This window comes from Hyposmocoma kahamanoa, unplaced genomic scaffold, assembly GCF_003589595.1.
Source record: "Hyposmocoma kahamanoa isolate Upper Pololo Valley unplaced genomic scaffold, ASM358959v1 99879, whole genome shotgun sequence".
In the NCBI taxonomy this organism is placed as follows: domain Eukaryota; kingdom Metazoa; phylum Arthropoda; class Insecta; order Lepidoptera; family Cosmopterigidae; genus Hyposmocoma; species Hyposmocoma kahamanoa.
The window spans coordinates 4,380,047-4,398,999 of NW_020656077.1; the positions used below are offsets into that span (position 1 = coordinate 4,380,047).

The 18,953-nt window shown below is 35.4% G+C and overlaps 1 protein-coding gene across 1 annotated transcript in view; it reads left to right on the forward strand.

The window, feature by feature from the left end:
* LOC113239550 (biotin--protein ligase) overlaps positions 1 to 18,953 on the forward strand; it is a 32,914-nt gene that overhangs the window by 7,718 nt on the left and 6,243 nt on the right. Inside the window, exons 8-11 of the mRNA XM_026476610.1 lie at positions 15,587 to 15,775; positions 16,778 to 16,963; positions 18,259 to 18,365; positions 18,694 to 18,794. Coding sequence (XP_026332395.1) covers positions 15,587 to 15,775; positions 16,778 to 16,963; positions 18,259 to 18,365; positions 18,694 to 18,794 — 583 coding nt within the window. The remainder of the gene's footprint in view (positions 1 to 15,586; positions 15,776 to 16,777; positions 16,964 to 18,258; positions 18,366 to 18,693; positions 18,795 to 18,953) is intronic.

Genomic DNA, 18,953 nt, shown 5'->3' on the forward strand with positions numbered 1-18,953 from the left:
TGCAACAAATCACTAACTGAGTATATAAATCTTGTAATGAGTTGTAATGAATATGACGGAAATACATTGTTAAGTTGTTAGAACGTAAATTCGTAGTAGCGTCATACGAATTTTATTATTTATAGTAAGACGAAACAATCTATTACATATTTACGTTAAAAGCCATTAACATACAGTAATTGAAATACACAAATCATTAATATCGTCTATTTAAAAGTAAAACCACATAAGTTACTTTTTCCACGAAAAGTTTTTAATTTATATAGCTATGATAAGAAAGTCACTATTTTTCTGCACATGAAACTCAATAACAAAAAAGCTATAAACACAATAAGAGTTTTCTCTGCAGAAAAATGGTGATTTTCTTACAACAGGTACATAACATAAGGTTTTATTGTGGAAAATGTCACTTATGTGGTTTTATCTTTATACAGACGATATATCAGTTTTGAAGCTAATTCACTAAAGAATATTATTAATGTTTATTATACAACTTAACGCTATAAAGTTACGCCTGACGGAAAAAACCATTGTAATTGGAACAAATTGAAAATATATAGACGATCAACTCATCCAGTCATGAAACAAGTAGCTGAAAAGCTAACAGCCAAAAGCCAATAAGAATAATTATTTGGCGGTAATTTTTAAAATGTTTTTGAGCTACTTTGTGTTATTCTCAGTTAAATTGTATAGTTTAGGTTGGTTTTTATTAAACATGTACGTATATTTTGCTATTTAGATGTGCTTAGTGAAATTTTTGGAGATTAAATAAAAAATTAACAAATAGTGTCGCCACTCCAATTCGCCATTATTGATGAGGCGGACTCTATCATATGAGTTGATTTCAGTTATTGCCATAATATTATTTCACTAATTTAAATATGTCATAGGTCAGTCGATATATTTTAACATCGATTCTCGATTTCACTAATTGTGCCCCATCACTGGTTCATTAATTTTGACATATTGTGTCATTCTAAACAAGCTAATTTTTTACGTACTGTAGCCATAATCAATAATAAAATAAGACAAGCAGTGGCACTCCACACAAACGTAACAACGATGCTTGTATGTGTACACCACGTGCCATTCATTAACGAATTGAAACTAAAGCTCGGTGTTTAGAAATTACATCAAATGTAGAGAGGCGTTGAGAACCTGCTTTACTTTAGACAATAAATCCTAATCGAGGAAAATATATTCCAAAGTATATTTTTTTAATTTATAAATGAATACTTAACCAAGTATATACAACTTTTTTCATTTCATTTCTATTCCATAATCGAGGTGCTGGTGTAAAAATATAAATATGTAATATAAGTACTGCACTTGACAATAGTATTTTATGCAATCGTTAAAACCTTGTTTCCTAAGTAATAGGAACAAGATTCTAAGGGTCGTATTCCAAAACTCTACTCAATGCTCAAGTCAGGATTTGAGCAGACTTGAGTATGATTTCAAGCACTGGAAATACGACCCTAATGGCAAGGACTTGAGTATGATTTTCAGTGCTCACTGCAATACTCAAGTCCTGACTTGAGTATTGAGTAGAGTTCTGGAATACGACCCTAAGACCTACTTATGTAATGATTGCATACAATACTTTTTGTACGAGTAAATTAAAATAATGAAATACAACCAATACTTAAAGATTATTTTGTTAAAAATCAACGACCAAAAACTCAAACGAAACAAACGCTACAAAACAAAAAACCAAAAAGATAGGATACAAGTGTCCGTGATTGGCCAGGTACAGCTTATAATAGGGGTTAAAGTATGAAATTGCCGATTTGTACTGAAAATCTAAATTGTTTATTTTTTAAATTTTTAACAAATTTATTTAATCAAAATAGTTGCCATTATTATCTATACATTGCTGCCATCTAATGGGAAGGTTATTAATACCTTTGCGATAGAACTCCGACGATCTAGACTGCACAAACTGTGTGAAAGCATTTTGTACTGCCTCCTGGGAAGAAAACTTCTTGTCACGTAGATAATTGTCCAAATCACGAAAAAAATGGTAGTCCGTTGGAGCAAGGTCTGGTGAATACGGAGGATGACGAATGGTTTCTAACTGCAGTTCCTGAAGGGTCAAAATGGTTTCTCGTGCTGTGTGAGGTCTCGCGTTGTCGTGGAGCAATAATGGTGAAGATCGATTCATGAGTCGGGGCTGTTTTACTGCTAGTTTTGTCAACATGGTTCGGAGTTCGGCACAATAGACATCTGCCGTTATTGCTTGACCAGATCGGAGAAAACTATAGTGAATAACACCATGCTGAGACCACCAAACAGTTACCATTACCTTTTTATTGGTAAGTTTTGCTTTAGGACACTGTTGTGGCATTTGACCTGGGGTCAGCCATTGCATTTTTCTTTTCCGGTTATCATAAAGAATCCACTTTTCATCACATGTTACAATTCGATCCAATATTCCTTCATTTCTGTACCGGTTCAACAAGGCAACACAAGTTTCAACACGCGTTTCTTTCTGCAGATCAGTCAAATCATGAGGCACCCATTTTTCGTATTTTTTTATTTTATTGATTTGACGCAAGTGAGTCAATATTGTGGGTAAGGTAACGTTAAACCATGCCGCTAATTCCTGGGTAGTTTGACTAGGATCGGCTTCCACTATCTCTCTTAATTCATCGTTATTCACCTGTGTGGGCGGTCTTCCTCGTGACTCGTTCTTTAAGTCGAAATTTCCATCACGAAAGCGTTTAAACCAAAATCGCACGGTGCGTTCATTAGTAGACCCCTCTCCAAACGCAGCATTGATATTGCGGGCTGTTTCTGCCGCGTTAGTTCCGCGTCGGAACTCGTATTCAAAAATCACTCGAATTTTCGCAGTATCCATCTTTCTTGTCTAAATTGAATAACAAAAACAATTGAAAGTCGATATTCAAATGTTTCAAATATAAAAAAAAAAAAAATCACAGAAACCATTTGAAAAAAGTTTCATTCGAAAACCTCAAACCATGAAGATTCTATGAAAATTCAAAGAACCTATTGCAATAAAACGGCAATTTCATACTTTAACCCCTAATATTTTACTTAATTCCGTTTAATACAATAATTATAATAAAAGACTATCTTTAAGGTCGTAAATAATTTTCTGACCTGGTTGGTTATGTACTCGATGCTGGTAATACAATCAGGATCAAAAATATTTTTTGTGCCGCCATTTTGCTGTGTCATAAATGTCATTAATGCTTCGTTTCTCGAACTTGAATGTTTTCTTGTCTTTCTAGTGCGTATGTTAAATTATTGTGTATTGTTGTTAAAGTTTTTGTTCATTGTTAATATTTTGTAATAGATAATTAAAATTGTAGAAAGTGGGAAACTCCTCCTTTTCCAATTCCGTTAAAAATAGAAGGTTTAACACACCTGGATTCACACTTTGACAATGACATTTCTTTGTTTATATTTTGGTCACCTAATTAGGATTCATACCAAAGTGTAATTTCTCTATCATACTATTGGAATCTCTAGCAGGAAGCGAATAAAAGGAACAAGTGTGAAGCTTGGTGCTCTCACCGGCCGTCACACCGTCACGTGGCCCGGGCCGGAGGCGCGCGCCGGCCACGCCGCCTAGCGGACAACACCTCTAATAATTCCTTATCTAATAGATTCTTTACTCAATGGTGGACGATCGCTGCACTTTGTGTTCTAGGACACTGACTATATAACCTAGATTGATTTTAGGGTCACGTTTGCAGCTCCCGTATTGTAAACGACGACAAATGCGGTTCGCGACCTCGCGTTATGAGCCTTATAAAACTTACACTGACGTAATTTGTGAATTTGTAGCATTTTTTATTCCTTTATATACACACATAAAAAGTTTGATGAAGGATTAAGTACGTTTACGCCAAGCACTGAAAATCAGGTTTTTAATTGATTTTTAAATTTTTTTTAACACCATTGGTTTTTTGGTCAATTTCATAATTTACATAAAAAAATAATTAAATAAATACTTTAATAAATTTGTATAGATATTTTTGTTTAACTTTAATAGGGTAAACAAATATATTAAAAAATCCTTGAACCCTAGACACTTTTGATGTATGTATATAGTGATAAGTTCCATCGCTTTTTCTTATTTTATCTTTATACTTTCTAATTGCTCTTTGCTGTATCAATTATTGATATTAAGAGTTGAAGATTGAACATACTACACAATTGAAATTAGTCGATCAAGATGTTTCGGCTGTTCGTCTGTCAGAGCTCGTTTGACAACGCATTCGAAACGGGTAAATGTATGTAATATGTTTTTACTATGTCCAATATTCATACAAATACAGAAGCAAAGAAGCAATATGTGCATTACGTTCAATTTTAAACAAAGGGTAAAAATTACGGAAAATGTTTCATCGCTTTTCTTATAAAAAGTTCCAAGATCTGAGTGTTTCATACGGTTATCATGACGGCCGAAGCAGAATATATTGGAAATGAACTATTTTTCCGGATTTAAATCGCGTATATTTGTTTTTTCAAACAAACCGACGTTTCGGGCCCTTTACAGGTCCCATGGTCACGGTTGACTTAGGTGGTACAGTCTTCAACCAGTTATGTCTAATATTGATGCAAACCACCATACTTTTTCACTAAAGTTACAATAGTTATTAATTAAATACCTTATTTTTAATTTTACAAAGAAAACATTCCAATTTACGCTACATTAAGTTTTACAAATTATTTTATTGAATGAATTTTAATTAAGTTCAATTTATTATTAATTAATAATAGAAATTAGAACAAACTAAAACATATTAATTAGTACTGCAGTCTTATGTCTGTTTGGGATTTTTCATTAGAGTAAATACTGGATCCCAAACTGGTGGTACGGAGAAACTATCTTCCTTGTTGAAATTAGGATATACACATGCGACTAAGTTGAAGATTCCACGCCAATGCCGCAGGCCCCGTGTGAAATCACCAACAGTCGAGCGAAGACCTGTCATCTTACCTTACGTGAGAGGTGTTACAGACAAGATCGGAAGAGTCCTTAGGCGTGCATCTATCAAGACCTATTTGAAGCCCCCAAGAAGATTGCTCAGTTCCTGAGACCCGTGAAATGTAACATCCCCTTACAGGATGCAAGAGTTTACAAGCTTGACTGTGAATGCAGTCTCTCTTATATTGGACAAACAAAGCGAAGTATTTGTACCCGCGTCAAAGAACATATAGCTGATGTCAAACACCGTCGCGTAAACAAGTCTGCAGTCTGCGAGCATGTCATGGATAAACCTAAACGTTCAAAGAAGTTTGACAAACCTCAGGTCCTTGCAAAAGAATTCCGTTATCTACCCAAGATGCTACAAGAGGCCATTGAAATTAAAAAAAATTCTAATTTCAACAGGGAAGATGGTTTCTCCGTACCACCAGTTTGGGATCCAGTATTTCCTCTAATGAAAAATCCCAAACAGACATAAGACTGCAGTACTAATTAATATGTTTTAGTTTATTCTAATTTCTATTATTAATTAACAATAAATTGAACTTCATAAAAATTCATTCAATAAAATAATTTGTAAAATTTAATGTAGCGTAAATTGGAATGTTTTCTTTGTAAAATGAAAAATAAGGTATTTAATTGGTGGTGAAAAAATATGGGGGTTTGCATCAATATTAGACATAACTGGTTGAAGACTGTACCACCTCAGTCAACCGTGACCATGGGACCTGTAAAGGGCCCGAAACGTCGGTTTGTTTAAAAAAACAAATATACGCGATTTAAATTCGGAAAAATAGTTTCATTTCCTATGTGTAACAATCGCGAAAACCTAAGAACAGAATATATTGTCTAAGCAAAAAGGACTAACTCTATAGACCCGTAAGAAGGACTCTATGGTCATACTGTTTTGCATTGTGTGTCAATCAGCAGCTACTACGTCAGTGTCACAAGAATACACAGTGCTCGATGCTTGATGAAAGGCTTTGTGAATTGTGTATCAATTTAAACAGCGCGTTTAAAAGGAGGCAATAAAAACCATAGAGGAACGTTCTAGTCGCGAATACAAACGTATGCTTCCAATTATTTGTGGCAATAAAATTAGAAATGTGCGTTTAGAAACTTTGTGTTTTTGTGGCACGTTTATCATCCACACCAATGCTAAGCGTGCTTAAATTAGCTACTAAAGGGTTTTTCATTAAGTGTGGGTAGATTTTGAAAGTTTATAGCGGCCTTGTTGTTGAGGCTGTATATTTTTCAGCCAGTAAACACAAATCGACATGGCAAGTTACAGTGTCGAGCAACACGTGCTAATGATGAAATTTATTATCAAAATGGGTGTTCAATTGTGGCAACGATGCGCGCAAAAGCAACCTCAACAACATGGCCGCTATGAAATGTCAAAATCTACCCGCCCTTAGTGGAAAACCCCATAGGTCCACACGAGCATAATAACAGCTTCACAAGAGATTCAGTAGAACAAGCCGTTTGTATTCACGAGTAGAGTTACACAATAGTATAATAACACAAGTATGGTAACTCCATTCATACGCAGCAGCGCGGTTATGTCTGCATGCCTGCCGCGCGCCGTGTACGAACGCACACATTCGCATAATAATGAAAGGCGCGTGAGGCGACCAGCGCTATGCAACACGAGTGCATCGTGAAATTATGCGTATGTGTACGTCCGTAAACGGCGCACACATACAAATCGCGCTACTACGTTTGTATGGACTTACCACACTTTTCTTAATATACTATGGTTATACCCTAAAGAATCAATTCACCTGTATTAACATCCCGAAGTGTGTGTCCATTAAAAAGATGATTATAATGAAAACCAGATGACGGTGTATCTAAGAAGCGTCTTCATCTATTAAAGTACCATATCCAGTAATTTATACTTCAAGTAATTACTTCGTTAATATAAACTAATATGCAGACTTAAGTCACAAAGTACTCATTCCTAATTTAAATTAAATGCACAGACATTTGTACGACAAGAGCGAAATTGTTGTATAAAACACTTCAGCTCGACAAAAATGACCTGATAACGCGTATTTTAGTGGTGAGATATTATTTTTCCAATTATAACATATTGGTATACCAAATGGTATGCCAGAAAGTGTCATGTAACTTGCCATATATATCCAGGGCATACCACGGTTATGGAACACAGAAAGAATGTACTTTAAATATTGTAGATAGAGATATTTAGCTTTATTGAGATATTATTTTATTTTTCACTGTGCAAGTTTTTTTTTAATAAATGTATAATTGAACAGGGTTCCTTTAAATTAAGTTATGGGTCGGGGTCTTATCTTGAAGTATCTTGAATATCGACAGTAAAACGCATTATAATTAATATTCTTAAACTTAAATGCAAAATATCATGGTCTTCCTTTAGTACTATGTTATTTATAATGAATTAATTAATCCTTATAATAGACCCTTTCATTATAAAAGTACAGGATTTTTTTTCACATTTAGTCCGTCCCAACAGCAGCAGCAGTTGCCCAAGACAACAGGCTAATTTAAAAAAAGAATTGGTCGGTTGATGAGGCGAGCAACTTTTTAGTTGCACTTTTAATCTGTGAAGTGTGTAGTATTACGTAATTTTTTTAATAGGTCTCTATGCATCAGAACGTCATATGTACAATAAGTACTTTCTTTCTTTTTGTACTTTAGTGGACCTGTAATAAAGTTAAATATTAAATGTGCTTTAAAAATGACAAAAGGAAACGGACAATTGAAAATAAAACAGAGTACAACAGGGTGGAGAACTACAGTCACTTTTAAATAATAATGTCAGAGATAACACTGCAAATGCACTTTTTAGGATCTTAAGGATCATTTTTGTCGAACTGAGCATATTTTCCCATTCACTAAAACACAAATATCCCCTAAAAGCAATAGCTACTGTAATGGTGATGCGTTACATTACTATTACGTTACAGAAACTTTCCTTACCACATGATTGCCTAGGAAGAAGCCCCTGCTGTAATCCATACTGGAGAATTCTCTCGGGTCCTTGACATGAAGGCCAAGAATATCGCCGAGGATTTTGTGAATAATTTCTAGTCGCGCGTCGTTGCTCTTGACGCCTTCCTCGCCTAGATAATCGCTTGGATCTGCCTCTAGGTGAATCTAGAATGAGATAAGTCATTACACACTTTTCTACTATCGTGATTTAAATACTGTCCTAAAATATAAAATGTTATGTGATTTCAAACATTTTTAATATGTTCAGCAGTCGTCGAATCGTCGCAAGCGCCATTCATTATTAAATTGAAGCTTTCGCTCGGCGTTTAACAAATGACATTAAATCTTAGATGTGTTTGTTGTTGTTTGAACAAAAGTGTTTCAAATTTAGAGTTGTTCAGCATTTCATTTATATTTCATAATCATACTGCTATAATCGAGGTACCAATCCACGATGCTGCTTTAAGAATATCAATATGTAAGTACTGCATTTGCGAAAGGTTATATCAATATAGCACGTGGGTAGGTATTTATTTTTTTCAAATTACGTTTTTTCTTTGTAATATCAAGTAACGAGACGAACAAGTCGTGCACCTAATGGTAAGCTACACGCCTGTCTATAACAGTTGCAGTGCCACCCAGAGCTTTAATCGCAAAGAGGGGCACTGCCACTGCGCCCGGCTCCCTGAGACATAAGTTGACAAGTCCCATGTGTCCGTAATTTCACCAGCACCCTTACCCTTTAAAACCGGAACACAGTAATGCTGTCATTACTGATTGGCGGCAGAAATAGGTAAGGTTTACGAACCTGTAGATGCATCTAAAATAATAAAGTGACAACCCTACCCAACTCTGAGTGACGTAGGGATAGCAAAATGAGACAAGTAGTGCAACTCCCGTCTGTTTGACGCGTCAATGTCAACAATGTCGCGTGGCGCGTCAATGTCAACTATGTCGCGTGACGCGTCAATGTTAATATCAACAATATTATAGTGGTATATTGAAATAACCTTTTTTTACTCCTGCCTGTCAATTATAATTTCATTAACCATATCACAAAGGCGCTCTTTTTAAATCTGAACCAAAATACTATTGTCTATGGTACTCGCCACTGAATTGAAAAGTTCAATTATAGTTTTTTTTTTCTTCTTTCTTGGCTTTTCGCGATTAGCGTGTACATAGAACTATAATGAGTTTCAAAAAAAGAACGTCGCATTTTTGCTACTTAGGAGTCTCCTTAAATGCGTCACTATGTACCCGAACAAAATAAGATCACCAGGTTTGTGGAATGATTAAAATTAAAATTATTTTATTAAATAATATTTCAAAATGTTAAGGTACTAAGGTGTAACCTTTTGGCAAAAACGTACTACTTAAAAACAATAAAAAATATTAAATTATGACGCTTCTCAAACGCTCTACTGCCTCCTGACTGGTTAAAATATTAGGGGTTAAAGTATGAAATTGCCGTTTTATTGCAATAGGTTCTTTGAATTTTCATAGAATCTTCATGGTTTGAGGTTTTCGAATGAAACTTTTTTCAAATGGTTTCTGTGATTGTTTTTTTTTTTAAATTTGAAACATTTGAATATCGACTTTCAATTGTTTTTGTTATTCAATTTAGACAAGAAAGATGGATACTGCGAAAATTCGAGTGATTTTTGAATACGAGTTCCGACGCGGAACTAACGCGGCAGAAACAGCCCGCAATATCAATGCTGCGTTTGGAGAGGGGTCTACTAATGAACGCACAGTGCAATTTTGGTTTAAACGCTTTCGTGATGGAAATTTCGACTTAAAGAACGAGTCACGAGGAAGACCGCCCACACAGGTGAATAACGATGAATTAAGAGAGATAGTGGAAGCCGATCCTAGTCAAACTACCCAGGAATTAGCGGCATGGTTTAACGTTACCTTACCCACAATATTGACTCACTTGCGTCAAATCAATAAAATAAAAAAATACGAAAAATGGGTGCCTCATGATTTGACTGATCTGCAGAAAGAAACGCGTGTTGAAACTTGTGTTGCCTTGTTGAACCGGTACAGAAATGAAGGAATATTGGATCGAATTGTAACATGTGATGAAAAGTGGATTCTTTATGATAACCGGAAAAGAAAAATGCAATAGCTGACCCCAGGTCAAATGCCACAACAGTGTCCTAAACCCAAAACTTACCAATAAAAAGGTAATGGTAACTGTTTGGTGGTCTCAGCATGGTGTTATTCACTATAGTTTTCTCCGATCTGGTCAAGCAATAACGACAGATGTCTATTGTGCCGAACTCCGAACCATGTTGACAAAACTAGCAGTAAAACAGCCCCGACTCATGAATCGATCTTCACCATTATTGCTCCACGACAACGCGAGACCTCACACAGCACGAGAAACCATTTTGACCCTTCAGGAACTGCAGTTAGAAACCATTCGTCATCCTCCGTATTCACCAGACCTTGCTCCAACGGACTACCATTTTTTTCGTGATTTGGACAATTATCTACGTGACAAGAAGTTTTCTTCCCAGGAGGCAGTACAAAATGCTTTCACACAGTTTGTGCAGTCTAGATCGTCGGAGTTCTATCGCAAAGGCATTAATAACCTTCCCATTAGATGGCAGCAATGTATAGATAATAATGGCAACTATTTTGATTAAATAAATTTGTTAAAAATTTAAAAAATTAACAATTTAGATTTTCAGTACAAATCGGCAATTTCATACTTTAACCCCTATTATATATGTATATAGCAAAATGTGAATTGTTTTAAGTTTTATCATGTTACAGCTTGAAAAGAGTTCTACATACGTACATACATATACTTCACGCGTTTTTTCCATCGGGGTAGGCAGTTTTAAACGTTTCTTTCTTAAATGTCTTAGGGGTTAAAGGAAACTACCAAAAAAAAAAATTACGTTGCTTGGTTATCCCCTTTGTTTACATTGTGGACATCTAATTATGATTCATAGTATAGAATCCACATTTGTGTGAAGGTGTCAACACTCTGATTCTTAAACAAGACTTGTGATAAGGTCAATTCCTAAAAAACCTGAAATTTAATGAGCAGGCTTGAATTGAATGAATGGACGTCCTCGGTGGCCCAACGGCTTACACTGTGGACGCTAGACGAGGAGGCTCGGGATTTGATTCCAGGTAGGGCCTAATCGGGAAATGAACTTTTCTATATATGTAGGTCTTCTGGGTGTTCCGAGTGGTAGGTACTACAGAGTGCATTCCATTGCTATTCCACAGACCAATTGGTGTGGTTGTCTTGCGCCTTGTCATTGCTATTAATAATAATTTAATACATTATTTCATAGAATCCTGTAATTTTGCGACTAAACTGTGTTTTTATTGTATATTCCTTCACTGTATTAACAAAGTATGAATAGATATTTTTCATTTATATCAGTAGCGCACAGTTTACTCACTGCTACGTTTTACATTTGAACACACACTTCATATACACACATTTGATGTAATTATTATTCAATCTTGTTCGTCCCGTCATTTGATATTATAAAAAAAAAATTAGGGTATCGATGGGGTTGTAACATTATAAAATAGAAATACCGCAAATAGTTATTTTTACTTGATATTGGCGAAATCATCGTTTGTTTCGATGGAGCCATAGCGTTTAAAATAAGAAGAAGAAGATTATATGTACATATAAGATGTAAAATAGAAATGTCCATACTGTCATTTACAACACCAATTAAAATAAAAAACATTTTAGCGAAATTGAGCTATAAGGAGTCTATGCAACCTCGAAACAACCATGAAATGTGTTGAATCAATCGCTTTGGAAAAAATATATAGCAAAGTCGAGGATATACATTGATTAGTATACGGCGTGAAAACACGATCCCTAAAAGTTCTCGCAATAGAAGAAATACAAACCTACCTCAAAACTTTACAAGATAACCGCGATTTTTTTTTCACTATAGGTACTTTACATGTACCTATGCTCTTTTCCAAATCGTGGTGTAACTTTTTCTTGTTAAAAAGGACAATATTGCATGTGGTGATCGTACTAATAATTATAAACAACATTTGCAATAAAATTTATAATACCCACAGAATTTTGCTGTCAAAGTTCAATTAATATATAGAAATATCACCAGGAACAAATGGTCAGTTTTCTTTAATTCACCCATTGTTTAAAGGCTGATTGTCTACCTGTAATTACGTACTATTTCAATAATAAATTATAGCGTTTTATTGAAAAAACGACCTCAAATTTTTATTATTATTATTATTATTATTATTATTACATTGTTATTATATTATTACATCTATTTGTTAAGTTTTGTTGAAATCAGTTAACGGAAGTGGTTGAAATCCAATAAACCGTGTTCATCCTCTAATTTGCCACCCTTACAGGTGGAATCTTTTCGTCTCATCCGAAGAATAGAGTCTGATGTGATTATACAGCGAAAATATGATAAATACGTAATCTCGTTAATCAAACTAATACCTATCTATAGGTGTTTTCAGAAATTTTTTATTTTATTTAGTTACTGACAAATAAAATCGAACAACGGTCGATCTGATATTCATAGCAAAGAACAACGTACGAAATGCACAGTGTTCTGAGAATAAGCAGTCGTGCACATAGGTCTTTGTTCTACGGATGAGTCGTTTTCATCAAATTTGAATGAGACTACTAGATGATTTAGATTATTTTTTTGTTGGAAAGGGTATCTCAGACCCTTTCCAACACAAAAATCATCTAAATCGGTTCACAAAATGTCGGAGTAATCGCGTAACATTACACAAAAAAAAAAACATTCGAAAAGAGAACCTCCTCCTTCTGTTGGGTGCGTACAGATCTGGCGAATGCGCCGCGTTTACAGAAGGCTCGCGAGCTGCAAATGAGCATTACGTTGTAAGATCTGTTCACGTTCGCGGCGTAGTCGCCACATCTGTACGCACCCTGTGAAGTCGTTTAAAAAAGCTTAACCTTGATTTGAGTCCTGATGCCATTCAAGTCTGAATCGTTTTGGCCCTATATATACAGTCTGCTCTTGGAATCTCTATACAAACCGCGTATTTGCTACTTATATTATGGTAAATGTTAACACAAAACATCGCACGTGGCGAGATTTTGAAATAGAATTATGCAATTTATTGCACGCTCGGGCTTTATGCATTTTCGATAAATAGTATTCAATATTGTATTTATTGTAAGCTATTTTGTGTCTTGTGGATATCATGTGCTGCATATTTGTTATTCAGTTATTTAGTTAACTCGAAGAATGTAGGTGACAATTCATTGTGAGCTACAATTAACGTCATTAATACAAATTTACTCTCATTTATGGAAATAATAGATTCTTTAGGCTTTCGCGACTTCTACTCTGAAAACTAAAGTGGAAATTAAACTATTTTTTCGGTTCTTAATCGCGTATATTTGTTTTTTTTTTCAAAAGAAAAGGACGTTCCGTTCTTTACAGGTTCCATGGTCACTGCTGCCTGACATGGTTAAGTCATCAACCAGTCTTCTTCTTATCGTGTCATTGCTTCTTTATTTTAGGACTATTTTGACGAACACTGGTCCAAATATCGTGTATCCTAAACCTAGAACATATTTATAAGGTGTTATTTATTACTAACATTAGTCTGTAACTTTTTTTGTTTTAACAACCAATATAATATTTAAAATATTAATATTAGACATAACTGGCTGATGACTTTATCACCACAGTTAGCTCTGACTATGGGACCTGTAAAGAGCCCGGAACGTTGGTTTGTTTGAAAAAATAAGTACACACGATTTATTTCATATTAAATAATTGAATCTTATGACGTAAATATTTGTTGAAATGTACAAATAAATACAAAAAATAACTCGATCTGTGTTTAAACTACAGCATGCTTTAATAAACTGTGCTTTAAACGAGTCTTATAAACATCGATCTCGATTCGATGGTAATGCCAAATTGGATCAGATTTGTTAAATAAAACGCATGCTAGAAACTTAACTTTTTATATTTAAAACCACAGCGATATGCACACTTGTTGGAACAGTTTATTGAGTAGAATTTGTTGACATACAACATAACACATATTTAATATATATTTTATAAATGCTACCTATTAATATAACCGAATAAGACAAATTAAAATGCTTATTTCATGTTCAATTTATTAATTGAACAAGATTTTTGAATCTATCACATGATCGCAAATGTCGATTGAGAAATCATACAATAATACATCACGAGTCAGTCATTGGTGTGCGGCCGTAATGTGGTACTTAAATAGCGCTTTATAATGCAAAGCGACACTAACTATCCCTTTAACATTACGTCGTTCCGCTTTTAATTTGGCGTGGTCGCAATATTCTGTAACTTATCTCGTCGTCAGTTTCAATACTATATAATAATAAGTATTCGTGCTTATTGTATTATGGTCGTTGTTGGGATATATGTTTTTTAAAACTATCTAGTAACATCTTTTCTTTGCCAAAATTATATCGGAGGTTCCTGTACACTACTGTACACCGATGACTCCTAAACTGGCCTAAATCAACCCCCAGCGGTCCACTTAACCAAGAATGTCAACAAAAAAATTTTTGTGCATTAAGCTGGGTATTCACTAAACGAGTGCTCTTGGACCGAGTGCGCTCATACAAGGTAGATCGTAGAGGAGTCCACTCGGGTTTTGGTTTACACGTTACGAGTTCATCAGCGTCCAAGTAATTGGTCTCTTTGCACAATCAAGATGATGACACTGATCTGCTGCTGCGAGGTATGAGTTCTAGCAGATATGCTGATGGCTGAAGTATAAAATCATGAAAGGGAAAAAATAAAAAATTTAAACCTGAAAATAAATTTTAAAATGTATCCTGCTGCTTAAATAATTTTATTCAAGAAGTGGAATATAAAAACACGTTTAAAACCTCATAGTGTCACGTTCCTTTCACTTTTTCTTAGTTGGTGCCATTTTGTTTTCATAAAATACTCCAAATATACTCGTAATAAATAAATAATAATAAATATTAGACAACATCACATATGTTGCTCTGATCTGTCAAAACTCGTAAAGATAAAGCCGCGCCCAAGTCCCTCTGGTCGGATGCCAATGTTCGAGTGCGCTCGAATAATACATGTTACACCTTACGAGTAGTCATCCGAGTGAACTCGATCCGAGATTATTTCGTATAGCGAAAACCCGACTTTAGACGGTTTAGACTATCCATAATCGGAATAGTCCATATTACACAGATAGTACCTACGTACTTATAGACATTTAATACCTATGACGTAAATATACCACAACCATCAAGATATTCGATTCGATAAATGTATAAAACTTTACTTTTTTAAGTTTCTCACTATGCAGTTAAACTTATGAAAGTGATAGCACTGTGTCAGCTGTCAAAAATACATTTGAAGGCAAAAGGTCTACACAAAGCAGAAAACGTTGACATGTGTACTACGAGACAAATAGTTTGGGAACCTCTGCTATACATTATGGTGCCCACACGTTATTATAGTAAGGAGAGAGTAAACTGCGGACTTGTTGCACCATGAAGAATTTTGACTAACATAATAAAACTATAAATGTAATATTTTATTGCTTGGTTTTGCTAACCTGAAACAATACGGAGACTTTCACGTTTTATAACAAAAAACATTTTCTTAGAACAAGTTGTCCGCGATCGATGGTTGGTGTGGGGGCCGCGCGGGGAAGGGGCGCTTGCAGCAATTGGGCGAGTTGACCGTGCAGTGGTGCTTGCGCGACGAGCATCCCACCCAATCCCCCTCTGCCTATTTCCTGCCTGTGTATGTGTACGAGTGCCCTGAACACTTCTCTACCGTCGAGTATTTCGATGTGAGTATACAGCTACCATCACACATATCATACATATCACCACAATAATCTTACGTACTCCTTTAAACAAAAATTGAAATGTTTTTATTCAAAATGCAGGCAAGCCCAATAAGCGCAAAATTTACTTGAATGTAAGGAAAAACAACTGCTTCGAAATATATAATAAATACAAATAAATTGACAATGTGTCTTTCATACTTACTTCAGTCCTTAGGTTCAGTTTTAAGTACAAATTTAATTTATTTAAAAAAAAAACGCAAACAAAAATCGCATTGTATAACAGTGCCTCAATTTACATTTTAAAATTTACAGAAAACGAATCAAAAGATTTTTTAGGACCACTTAGCACCATTGAAGAGCTCTCAAATGTCATACTATTTTAATAATTTTTGCGCGCTCTTTGGGACAATGGAGGAACGCATAAAGTGTGTCTGTTTTTCCGTGTAAATTTGCAGTCAAATCATTGTTTAACCGGAATTGCGAAACCTTGACAATATGTTTGAAAAAACATATATATACGCGATTTAAATCCGGAAAAATAGTTTCTTTTCCTAAATATATTTGAATCCTAAAAGAACACCAAAATATCTTAAAATAAATTTTATTTCACTTGTATAAGATTCAAATCTGAAGAGGTTCAAACAAATTTGCTTTTTCTTGTAATGTATTTTTTCAGTACTTATACACTATATTCATAAATTTCTCACGGCAAAAAAAAGTTGTTAAAAACCAAAGCAATGATCTGCAACAAACACATGGAAAAATTCGTGAGGTCCGTTGGTTCGTTCCGTGGCTTAGTTCGCGTAGCATCTGGCACGGTTTGCTGGGAGACGTTGATTAGAATCCAACCGGATAGAATTGAAAAAAATCTAAGCGTTTGGTCTTTGTTTAATGATTATAACAAACTAGTACATTAATTTCACAAAAAATAATTGAATGTCATGGTAGCGAAACATCCTGACATTCAATAAAACTTAATTACCATATATACGATATTTTCAGAATTTAAGCACAATAGCGCTGGGCCGCCTGGTAGTTTACGCCGATGTGATGTCCACAACGATGCTAGTGACGGACTCTGCTCTGTTGCACGGCGTGGCGGCGGTCGCTAGGCGTCAGACCGCTGGCCGCGGCCGCGGAGGGAACACCTGGATCACCCCTCCCGGGCAAGCCGCTATGTCCCTGCAGGTAATGGTTTCACAATGGAAATTAATAAATCCGATAAATTTCGATTCTAATTTCGTCTATTCTCATTGGATGGATTTGTCGCGTGTGTTCAGATACGTGCATTTGAAACGTAATTTGAAGGATGATTTAGCGGTTTCTGTTCTGGGGGTCGATTTAGAACCTTACGATAACTCAGTTGTCGAGCGATTCGATTTGATATCGTACGATTTCTTTTCATTTTTATTCTCAGCACTCGAATCGAACGTCAAACTGTTGTATTCGAAACCGAACCGAGATGACGTCACCCCCGTACGATTACTCGAAGCCAATGTGCACTCTCCGCATACTATGCATATGCGTGGCTACGCTACGGCGTCATTATATGGGGCCATAGCACCGAAGCAAAGGATCTTTTTATCATCCAAAAAACAATGCTTACGCCATAAACAATATACGCCCAAGAGATACATGTAGTGGCCTACATGTATCTTTTATAAACGAAAAAATGTTGATTCTTCCGTCTATATACATCTTGGAAGCTGCCATGTTTGTAAGACAACATTTGAACGTTTTTAAATTCGTGGAAAGCACACGCCGAAACACAAAGCTCGTATTACCAACTCCAAAATTGGAAATGTTTAAGATAGCCCGCTCTATAGATGCATTACTTCATAATAAAATACCAGACGCCCTCAAGAAAGTAGAAAGTGACAACACGTTTAATACCAAAATGAGACCTCTTGTTAAATGGATGTTACTACGGTGTGAGAGACTTCATAAACTCTCCTATAAGCACAAATAGTCCAGTTTCTGATATGTAATTTTAAGACTATTTAATGATTTAAAGTCTATTAATGTTAATTATAAGATGCTGTATGTATTTGTTTATTATAATTTTTTTTTATCTTTAACAATAATTACTTGCTGCACCCCAAAGGGGTAGTATGCACTTATTAATCTTTGTACCAACATTGTTTGCAAATAAATAAATAAATAATAAGCTAATTAAAAATATGCCCGAACCAAGAGGCTAAGTCATTCCATTCAAACGTATCGAGGGATCCGAGGCTACTCAGGAAGGTGTGAATTTGCATAAAATGAGTTATGTAACTCTTAGTGTACTTTTTTTTCCATGACGGAATCTGAAACGTTTCAGTTACAATTGAAAAGTGTAAGAAAAGTTCTATGTGAGTAGATAACTCATTTCATGAAAATGCAAATACTTATTGGGTTGTGCATCGGACCTCTCGATATGTCATACATTAAAGAGGGCGCCCGGACACATTTTGAACGGTAATTTACTGCTGACTGTACAGGTGTGGCAGAAGATGAACCCGTCGTTGCCGCTGGTGCAGCACGCGGCAGCGCTGGCCGCGGTACGCGCCATCCGCAGCCAACCCACCTACGAGCACTTGGATATAGGGTGAGGCGGTCAAACATATTTATTAAAATCTTTTGACCCTGATATGATAGGGCTAAAGTTCATTTTTATATCGCGTTGTGAGAAGAAAAAATTAGTTCGAGAACTTGGCAAGGGACCAAATAAATATTTTCCTTTGTTACAGTTTAGCTACCCCGTTTCAATCGCCCCGATTGTGCCAGCTAGCTAGGATCGATACATTTTTATTTGTACAATGCCATAGGCTAAAGATTGTGTTATGGTAGACTATTTACCACTGTAGGCACTGTAGACACTTGTCAAATAGTTTTGGATTTTCAAATAAAGGAGTGCACACAAAATTATGTTTCAGAATAAAATGGCCTAACGATATCTACCACAGGCGGCAGGTGAAGATTGGAGGCACCATCACTACAGCCAACTGCATGGGAGACGACGTCATCCTTAATATTGGTAATTAAAAAAATGTTCACATGAATCCTGACGTGATTACCATGTTTACTTGTAAAGAGGATAGCAATACCTACACCAGTTGCTACTTAGCAATAATGCGATCTGTTGCAACATTAATTAGTTTATTCCTTTTTACTAATATTTTTAAATTTAGGTTGT